Here is a 10,551-nt window from a genome sequence, read left to right on the forward strand (position 1 = left end):
AGAGAGACAGATGATTAGATAAATGACATAGGTGATGTGAGTCAGCAGTCATATGAAAAACCTGGAAACATTGTGCAATTTGACAGTTGTATTTGTCAGGTCTGGAAAATTATACATCCACCCTAACCCTTGGCTGCTGGGAGATCCAGTGTAGGGGGGTGTAATGGTTTTTTGAGTACTTGGGTCATTTGAAGGCATGGTTACAATAATAGTTCAGTGTCATGTCAACAGCCACTCCTGGGCCAACAGGTTCAGGATTGATGGGAGAATGGACTATTGGTAAATTGAAAGACTAATCATGCACTATCTAGTGTAATATGTTTAATCATGCAACCATATGTTTACCAAATGTATAAGGTAGAATTTAAAAGTGGCCTGTAAGGGCTTTCTTATAATCCTATGGGTACTTTTCCTGATCACACTGCTGTGGAAGAAGCTCCCAAGTGTGAATGTGTGTGAAAGAGTAGCAGGGCAGAGCAGAAAAACAACAAAATAAATAAGTAAAAAAAGAATAAATAAATGCTTGTATTTTCCTTCAGCAGTCAAGGATGTCTCCAAAGCTAGTTCTACAATTCTACTGAAAAAGACCAAAAGGAGATAAGGATAAAGATAAAGATAAAGAAGGAGAAAGAAGAGGTAAATTGGTACAAGGAGAGTTCAATCAAGGCTGATGCGTCAGAGTCTTGTCCTTACTCGGCTTTCTTGCGCTTGTGGTAGGAGCGTCTCCAGGGGTTCCTCCAGGTCTTGCGTTTGGCCAAGGCCAGGTCAGGCAGGAAGGCTGCTAGTGAGCCCTCAATCTGGTCTGGCTTCCCACACAGAGCATGCTCAGTGGAGCAGTAGTAGGAACACTCACCGTAGAAGCAGATGTTATTGGCTGTGGGAGGGAGAAAGGAAAACACTGACTTAGAAATGATATGAGAGAGAGAGAGAGAGAGAGAGAGAGAGAGAGAGAAAGAGAGAGAGAGACTCCGCTACACAGTTGTTTGTGTAGTGGAGCATGCAGTCATGTATGTGTGTGCACATGTGGCAAAATATATATGAGGGGGTAAACCTGAAGACACTGAGATATAAGAACAGAGATGAAAGGAAGGAATAGCAATAATGGAGCTAGAGCTAGACAGTGAACAAGCAGGGTAGTGTGGGTTTATCTCAGGTTCACAGTGGGTCACAGACATAAGCGGAGTAGGAATGGGTGCTGTGGGTGCCTGGCACCCATGGCCAACAATGCAGAGAATCCCTTGGAATGTAGCAATTTTGGTAAAACATTATTGTTCATAATAAGCATATTATGAACAATAATTGACTATTTTCAATTGTCAATTTGTAGGGCTTGTGTAATGTGGCAGATTTGGAAATGCTGTGATATTGAGGCACTTACATTACTTAATTGACTTAACATGACTTATTGGTAAATAAATACACAAAATTTGGGCTAAACACTTATGTTGTTGTTTTGACAGGAAATCCCCTGCATTTTCTGTAGCATAATTGGTGTGAATTCTAACTAATTTTAGTATGCTGATTAGTCATTTTTGTCTTTTTAGACATATAGTGTGTTGTGTAGACAGAGATCTCTTGCATCCATATGCATGAAAGGCAAGCTCCACCCCTGGTCACAGAGGTAGGGAGGGGAGTGCTGACCCAGCAAACTGTATCTGTTATGGGGCGAGGAAGTTGGACCCCAAGCTCAAAAAGGAGAGCGATCAGAACGTGTTTTTTAACAGGTGTATTAATCAAAAGAGTGAACAGCAGCCAGCCAAAACGTACATCTCAACAACTCTCAAGACTGAGCAAAGAAACAAAGGACTACTTAAACAAACACGTGAACCAAATCAACATAATTAAGACAGGTGAAAAAACTCAAACTCTAGTAACACAAAATACAGTCTCTGCTGCCATCTATTGGCAGCCTGAGGTAAGAGAGGGAACTGCTACAATATCTGAGTCAAAGAGAAAGAGAACCTGACTGCTGTTTTTTCACACAGTGTCTCTCCGAGCTGAGGATGTACTCTAATGCTATTTAAGGAGACAAGAAGAATGCTGAGAATGTGGAGCTGAGCCATTATTTCAAATTAAAAAGGTCTTTGCTTGTTAAATCAGTAATGTCTGCCTTCTAGCCTTTGTTGTGTCTTAATTGTCCCAAACCTGCTATTTAAGAACTACAGGCACAAAATCTGGTACATAACAATAGACAGATTTCTGTTTTAAGATGAATGGTCTAGTTTTCCTGCCATAACAAAATAGATTTTATGTTAAGGTGTGTGTTACATTGCCATTATTAGAATTAGCAGATCACCCCAGCTGCTCAAGACGAAGGCGTTTCCATACAGAATCTCATTAGAATCTTTCATACTGTTTCTGCAAACTCAGTAATCAAGAACATGAAGCCTTCTATCAGTGTCCTTGATATTCCTCCCACCAAATGTCTTAAGATCTATCTTTATACCTTAACAATAATTAATTCATTTTTAACCACTGGTATTGTACCCATCTAATTTAAAAACGGTACAGTGGAACCTCTCTGCTCTTTACCTTCATTCTCTAAGTAATTACAGACCAATCTTTTTGTCCATGGTTTTGATGAAAATAGTTGCTCAACCTTTATGAGAAGTAATGGTCAGTTTCAATCTGATTTTAAAGCTTTTCATAGCACTGAGCCAGCTATTCTTAAGTGATAAATGCCTTGCTTTACCAGCAGAGTATGTGAACCCACTGGCTGCACACAATTTGAAGTTTCCCTTTCTGTCACTGTAAGACCTAATGTCTTGATTTGATATGCCAATTAATTACCATATGCTTGCAAAACTAAACCAATACAAAAAAACAAAATTAGGGAAATGTGCTTGAAATTTGTATGCACCTCCTTCAATCACGCCATCCCACTTCAGATACATCATTTATGCAAGTACACCAAACTGAATTTTATTGCTCTTTTTTTTTGTATCTGTTATTCAGTGTCATCTTTTTGCATTGTTGCTTGTTTGTCAACCTCATTTATTTTCTATAAGGAATAAATACTGGTTTAAATTAAAATAAATTGATCTGGAGGTTTTATGAATGTGAAGTAAGTTGAGGTGGTTGTTCATGGGTATTAACATAATTTTCATTCTACTTATTTGTATTTATTTGTTTTATTAATGTAGTTTCATATTCATTCATGACGTTATATCAAACCCTTGCTATTCCAGCATTGTAATGCTTTTGAGAGTATGTTGAGTTACAGTGCCACCATGTGGCCAGTTTTGGCTATGGAGTTATTATCATCACTCAAGTCATTCTCTCGCCATCATTACTGCTATGATTGGCAGACCGGGACAAACAAACTCCACAGTCTAGCTAAGATCCCTCAACTACAGGTACATAACCCAGTTTCAGCCCGAATGTAATTAAGTAGTCTCTTACAAGTGAAGTCTATGGGGAAGTTTGGTTGTTCTACGCTCTTTCCAAGTTGTATGAGAGATGTAGCCAAGTAGCAGGAGGGTTGGCAGAGTTCTACCTGGTGAGATGAAGAAGGTCCTCCAGAGCTTCTTATCCCGCGTCACGTCTCTGATCTCCCTTGTCATGTTGACCAGCCTTCCTGCCACCGGGGGCACTCTCCGGAAGTCCAGGATCCTAGAGAGAGAGATAGAGAGAGAGAGAGAGAGAGAGAGAGAGAGAGAGAGAGAGAGAGAGACAGAGAGAGAGAGAGAGAGAGAGAGAGAGAGAGAGTGTTGACAAAAGTAAATATTCAATATTCTAAACAGAGAAAATGTTAAGTGTTTGTTAACGTAGAGCTTGGATAGACCTGTGTGTAATCAACAAACTGTCAACTGAGTGTCACCCTGTTGCATGTAACACGTTTTTAGGTAATACTTTTGTTTAGTAATAGTAATTAATACTGGAACTATTCATGTGAAGGGCCAGAGATTGCCCTGATGTCAATGTTGCCATAGTGCAGTATAAAGTGTGGGTACAGCAGGAATATTTGTTGTTTCACGCAGGCTGAACACACTGGTGTAAAAGGCTGGCTGGTCGTAGGGTCAGTCCACATCCTGGAGGCGGTGGCAGAGGGGAGGATGAGGTCTAAACTGTGCTCAGTCTTGGACAATGTCTCCCACCCGCTTTTGCGCTGAACCGATGCAGCTACGGAGCACCTTTAGCCTCCGGCTCATTCCCCGAGGCGTACCAAGCAGCACTTCGAGTCCTCATTAGTGCCGAGTGCCACAGCAGCCCCGGCCTCAGCCAGCCAGGCGGGCTGTGAACCCTGGGCTCCCCCACTGTCTCAGGCTCTGCACCGCTACACCAGCCCTGCTCGCACAATTCTGATCTGCATTCATGCACACAACTCGCACAAATTTCAATACAAAATCTTTGCATATGAGCCGATGCATATTTATGCATCGACGCATTTGTGTACATATGCTACTTCCATCTGTAGATATGATCTGATAATGAGAACATCTGACAATGCACATTTGCATGTCTGGAAACATTTCTGTTACCTCCAAATGAAAATTTGATGTAGTGAATAGCTAATAATGCACACACACATTTATGTACATATGTTCTCCTATCTGTATACCTGATAATGTGAACAGCTAGTGATACCCACTTGTACATCCAATTCGTAAAATGAAATGCACATTGACACATTTTCCACACTGTGCAGATATGTTGTAAATTGCAGATCTCCAAACTGCAAATATCTCACCTGTAAATTGGACAACAAAGATGCTGTATCATTATTTATTTATTTGTCATAATATTCTCAATATTCTTTTATGTTCTTTGCTGCTGTAATGACCCAATGTATCCACAGGGATCATAAGAGTTTCATCTAATGTAATGTAATGTAATGTAATATAATGTAATATAATCTAATGTAATCTAATATAATCTAAATTGTTTAAAGTTTCAAGTTGCCCCGTGTCTATACGCAATCACATTGTGTTGTGCTGCAATACAGAACAGATTTTTCTATTTGTTTATAGGAGATAGGTTCTTCCGGTTCCGGTTCTTCAGCACATTGTTGGTAGTTATTGTCTAAATAAAGACTGCTCAAATCCAGCACATCAGAACACATTTTCATCAACAAGAGAAGAATGTGATTTCCAATCTAAACTTGAAGTGTGCTTGGGCTGTTTCCTTTCAGTAAGTGTGATGTATTAATAATTCATCCATTTTACAATACTTTCCATCTGCTTGTGTTATTGGCCTCTAAAGCAGTATTTATTGACATCCAGTATCCGGCTTCCAAGCAAAACACAGACGGAAAAGGTGTGTGTGTGTGTGTGTGTGTGTGTGTGTGCGTGTGTGTATGTCTGGGGGTGGTGGTGGAGGGTGTGGTGTGGGGGGTCTGGGTTTTGGTTCGCTGCCCCCCCCCTCCTGAACCGTGTCTGCTTATTTCTTCTCATTGACTTGACTCCACCTGGCTTCAGATGGTAGGGATCAGTGAATTCTGATCTTCCTGCATCTGCTCATGTCTCAGCCTCTCTCTCTTTGTCTTTCTGTCTCTTTCTCTTTGTCTCCGATGTCTCTTATCCATCTTGTCCCTCACTCCCCCTCTAGTGTATTTATAGGAAAGCACACCCTACATTCTCATAGTGAACACTCAAGTGCATCCCCTCTACCGTGCCAAACAGAACACTACGTCTATTCAGTCCCTGTTTAGCCTGTCTCACTGTATGTTTGCTGTCCAAATGACCCTGACCCCTGCGAGACTAAAACTAAGCCTCCTGGGAGCAGGCAGACACACAGACAGACAGGCTGAGTGTAACAGAGGGGGTGAAACTCTAGCCTACAGAGAAAAGCATTCAGGAGCTGCAAACTGCACCGTCACGTTGGGCCCTGGTGACAAAGGAGCACCTGTGTGCGTGTGTGTGCGTATGTGTACGGGTGTGTGCTTGCGTGTGTGTGTGTGCACACTCACGCATCCTTTTGTGTGCGTTCCATCTCTTACACACCCCGAAGTCACTAGGAGTTCAGAACAGATGGTAAGATACGCACACTACCAAGGAACAAAGGTTGTGCGAGAGAAAAAAAAATCCCACTGGATCACTGAGATTTAGAAGTAATTACTGGAAGGTCCATGACGTTACTTCTTCCCTCCAAATCCGCATGAAGTTTTGGTACATTCCATAACACCACATGTATCAACACAGCCCAGGATTAGAAAGAAGGTTGCGCAGGGCAAAAAACATCCTCTCCCTCCTCCGCGGTCCTGATTCAAGTTGCTATGAAGTCGTAACCTGGATCCTGGCAATAGCTCAGGCTCGTATCCAAAGGCTGCTGTGGTCAGGCGGCTAGACCATAATTCATAGGCAGCCCTGCATGGTGCACACAACCTAAAAACAAACTGCTCTTTAGGGGTGACACAGGCACCTCCTCCCTGCACTAAACGATGTGCCCCTGGCAATGGCACGTCTGTGATTTCCTGTTTGGCTGTATCCTCCTGCCCACGCAAACACATGCCACCGGCCTCAGCTGGGCATTCCACTAGTGTATGTGCAAGAGAGAGAGTGTGTGTGTGCGTTACTCTTCTCAGTGTGCCTCCGGTGAGAAGTGTTACTGTTTCTCCACCTTGTCAGATGAAAGCCATGAAAGTGGGAATCATGTGGGATCATGGGGAAGTGGGGATCATGTGGGAATCAATAGACACGGCAGCGAGAAGAGAAGGCAACAAGATGATCCCAGTGTTCGCTGTGTTATCTAATCCCTCATGTACCAAATCCCATTCAAACGACCACAGCGCAAGTCCGTTATATGGCTTATCTCGAGTTTATAATGGTGTTAAAGTGTCTCTCTGTGTATGTGTGAATATGTGCGACCTGCCATTCTTTCTGGAACAGAGAGAGAGGGATGGAGGGACAATTTGTGTATACAGTTGGGATACAGATACCTTTGATATCAGTCATAACAAATCTCTATTTTAAAGGAACACACCAGCATCATCATTAAGCAATGACAATGAATGAATGCTAGTCACCTATTATCTCTCAACATGGTGTATGCTATAGCACTGAAGTGCACAATATTGGGGACACTTTGATGATTTTTGGTGTCAGCATTTTCATCACTTAACAGGAAGGTTGAGCCATACCTGTCTAGGTGAAAGGCAGCAATCTCGGCGTTGTGCCTCTCAAAGTCGGAGAAGTAGAAGAAGTCTGGCGGGGTTTCCTGCTCCCGGGTCTGCCTGAAAGACACAATGGTTAAGAAAATGTTAGGGCGACGGCAGCATAACGTGAGCGAGATTACATTTTTGGTCAAGGTCATCCATGCTGTTATCTCCTCGTTTAGACTACTGCAACCCTCTCTGCTCCTGCCTCAGTCAAGTCACTCTCACATCTCCAGTTCACTCAGAGTGCAGCAGCTAGGATTTTAACTGGTGGCAAATGAAGAGACCTTTTGTCCCCAAAATTTTTAACCACTTTTCCTTTGAATGTGATTTCTATTCTCATCTCCTCATATAATTTACTATCTTTGATTTTATGCCTTCTTGTAAGCACTTTGTATAATCTGCTTTTAGATAAGTGTCATATAAATAAAGTTAGAATTATTAGCATTTCGAGCATGTGGTGCAGAAACACTATTGAAATTGTTAGGATTATTATTTTTCTCTGGAGCTCAGAAACCGTAAGACCCACAGCAACCAAACTTGGCAGATACGTTTGAATGGCCAACCACTACTCAAACATGACACCAATCGGCCAGATGGTGGCATTATAAGAAAAACGTAATGTTTTGGCCTATAGCTTCTGAACCGTTTGACTTGGGGAAAAAATATCTGAACATAACATCATAACATTTGACTTCATATCATTTGACTTTTTGCCTCCAAAAGTTGTACACAGCACTATCAGACTGAGCTACACAAAGATTCAACTTTTTTTCCTGATCGGTTTAACAACATGTCTTCAATTAGCTAACGAACTTGACCCGGAATGTCGCTAAGTAGAAAAATGCCGCTAACTCAATGACTGTGTGGCCAATCTTCTGCAAACTTGACACTTATGTTAAATAGTGTTCAGCAACTACGTGTGCAAAAGCTCTTTAAAAATGTCCAATAGGGGGCGCCAAAATGTTGAATTTTTTTTTCTCACAACTGAATGTACAGTACCAAATGTCATGAAATTGGATACACATACTCAGTGGACAGGTACTACTCATAATTCAAAATTTGGTCCAATCACAATGTGTGTGTGTATGTGTATGTGTGTGTGTGTGTGTTTGTGTGTGCCAAGGGTGTGTGTGGAAACAGTAGGAAAGCTAGAAGATAACACAACCACAGTCATACAGTAGATCGCAGCCTCAAACCCAATGCCGCAACCATGATGCCAGGTTATTACTCTGGTATACACTAAGTATACAACACATAAGCAGGTGCATACAAGACTATACAGGTGAATCCAGGCTAAGATCCCTTATGATCAGTTATCCCTTATGACCATATGAATTCCTCCTCAGTCATGAAAAAGTGATGTAGATAGTATGTGCTTACATGCAGGGGTGCTGCAAGGAATTCCGGGCCTGCAACCCTATAGACTGCCTTTCCTTGAACCCTTCAGGAATGCCAGTTATTTAAAGGTCCCATATTGTTGAAAATGGGATTTCCCTTGCCTCTTTGATTATAAAGGCGTTGGATGTGCTAGCTAAACATCGTGAAAGTATCAAAACACACGGTAGCCAACTAAATCCACACAATCCATATCCCAAAATCAGGCAGAACAACAGGCGTCTAAGATCAAGGCCTTTGTGATGAACACACCAGGATCACAATTGCTCTAAAGCAGGCTGAGCAGCAGCTGGAGAGTCGCCTTCTCCAGTGGCAGGAAGAGAGGACCGGTCTCCTCAAGGCCCGAAATGACACCCAGCAGGCCCTGGAGGAGAAGCAGAGGGAGTCGGCCAGGATTGCTGATCTGGAGAGCGAGGTTGGTGAGATGCTGGAGAAAAAGAGAAAGAAGCCGGCTGCAGAGGCTGATGGATGCTCTGAAACCAACCCGCAAGGAGAAGGAGTCCACCTCCACCCAGGACTCCAACAAAGTCTTCTGATTCTTCAAGCACAATAACACCTGTGCTCAACCACACACACACACACACACACACACACACTCAAGCCTTACCACACACACCCCCAACCCTAACCACACACACAGCCAACCCACCTACATCCATTTCCACCACCATCAAATTCCAAACCCTTCCCTATTTTTGTGGAGCTGACTGTAAGTCTTCCCAGTCTCACCTGCGCTTAATTGCAAAATCAAATTAATGAAAGAATCAATTGAACAAATCTTTTCACTGAGTGACTGAATCTCATAAAAGAGCCAATGTAAGTGGATTTGTATGCAAGCATAAATTGTTCCACCATTGTAGTGATGGTAAGCCACTGCTTTCAGCCCTGCTTTTCCATGTTAAAGTTACAAAATGTTGGTATAAGTATAAGTGGTATATAAGTGTTTCTTTCCTTCTTTCACTTCTTCGAGAAGTCATCTTCAGTCAAACTGGCATGTTGAGAGCGAAACACTATCATCTCCGCTATATTTATTATTATTATTATTATTTATTATTATTATTATTATTCATTACATTCCGACATCCATCCTGAGTGGCACTCAGGATGGATGTCGGAATGTAATGAATGGACACCATCATGAAGGCCATGGTGTTAATGGTGCTATAGTAAAGAACACATTAGTAAGGTAATCCAAAACAATATTCTCACATTGAACTTGGCTGTTCGCTAAAATAAACTAAGATATTTTTATTCGTTTTGAGACATTTACAATGGAATCTATGCAAATCTCCTCAGCTTTCAGCACAGCTTTATTCCCTCCATCTCAGTGTCTGCATCCCTTTCTAGGGCAGAAGCTGACGCATGAGACCCAAGGCTGTTTGGACTAGGCCACTAAAGGGAAGCTGGATGAGGTTCTAGCTCATATCCTGTGGCTTCTCCTAGCAAATACACACACACGCGCGCACACACACACACACACACACACACACACACACACACACACACACACACACACACACACACACACACACACACACACACACACACACACTCACACATGCACGCACATGGACAGACATCCAGGAGACATGGAACTCTGCCAAGCAGGCCATGGATCTGAGTCAGGGACTGGAAGCCTCTGTCTGTCTGTCTGTCTGTCTGTCTGTCTGTCTGTCTTCCCATCTGTCTGTCTGCTTGCTTGTCTGGCTGTAGGATATGATCTAAACGTTTATGCTCTCTCTCTCACACACACACACACACACACACACACACACACACACACACACACACACACACAACAAATTTATTCCACACATACTGACAAATGAATAGAACAGGATATCATCTCCAGGTGTACGCTCAAACAAACATTCACATGCACACGCACGTGAACACACTCGCACGCATACACACACACACACACACCACACACCTGAACGTTAACGAGTGCTGTAACTGCTATGCTTGCACAAACGATCAACCCAGTCAGCTAAAACTGACACACAACACACACACACACACACACAAACACACACACACACATACCCACTTATCCCCTC

The 10,551-nt window shown here is 42.4% G+C and overlaps 1 protein-coding gene across 1 annotated transcript in view; it reads right to left on the reverse strand.

Moving 5' to 3' along the window:
* Positions 1–10,551, reverse strand: part of LOC139648099 (extracellular serine/threonine protein kinase FAM20C-like) — a 45,022-nt gene that overhangs the window by 4,266 nt on the left and 30,205 nt on the right. Inside the window, exons 4-6 of the mRNA XM_071524165.1 lie at positions 7,079–7,171; positions 3,497–3,612; positions 694–874 (exon numbers count right to left, since the gene is read on the reverse strand). Of these exons, the coding sequence (XP_071380266.1) occupies positions 694–874; positions 3,497–3,612; positions 7,079–7,171 (390 nt within the window). The remainder of the gene's footprint in view (positions 1–693; positions 875–3,496; positions 3,613–7,078; positions 7,172–10,551) is intronic.

This window comes from Centroberyx affinis, unplaced genomic scaffold (genome assembly GCF_046629955.1).
Source record: "Centroberyx affinis isolate AG114_WGS23_722 - 3 ecotype Tasmania unplaced genomic scaffold, CSIRO-AGI_Caff_v1 ptg001159l_1, whole genome shotgun sequence".
Taxonomy (NCBI): domain Eukaryota; kingdom Metazoa; phylum Chordata; class Actinopteri; order Beryciformes; family Berycidae; genus Centroberyx; species Centroberyx affinis.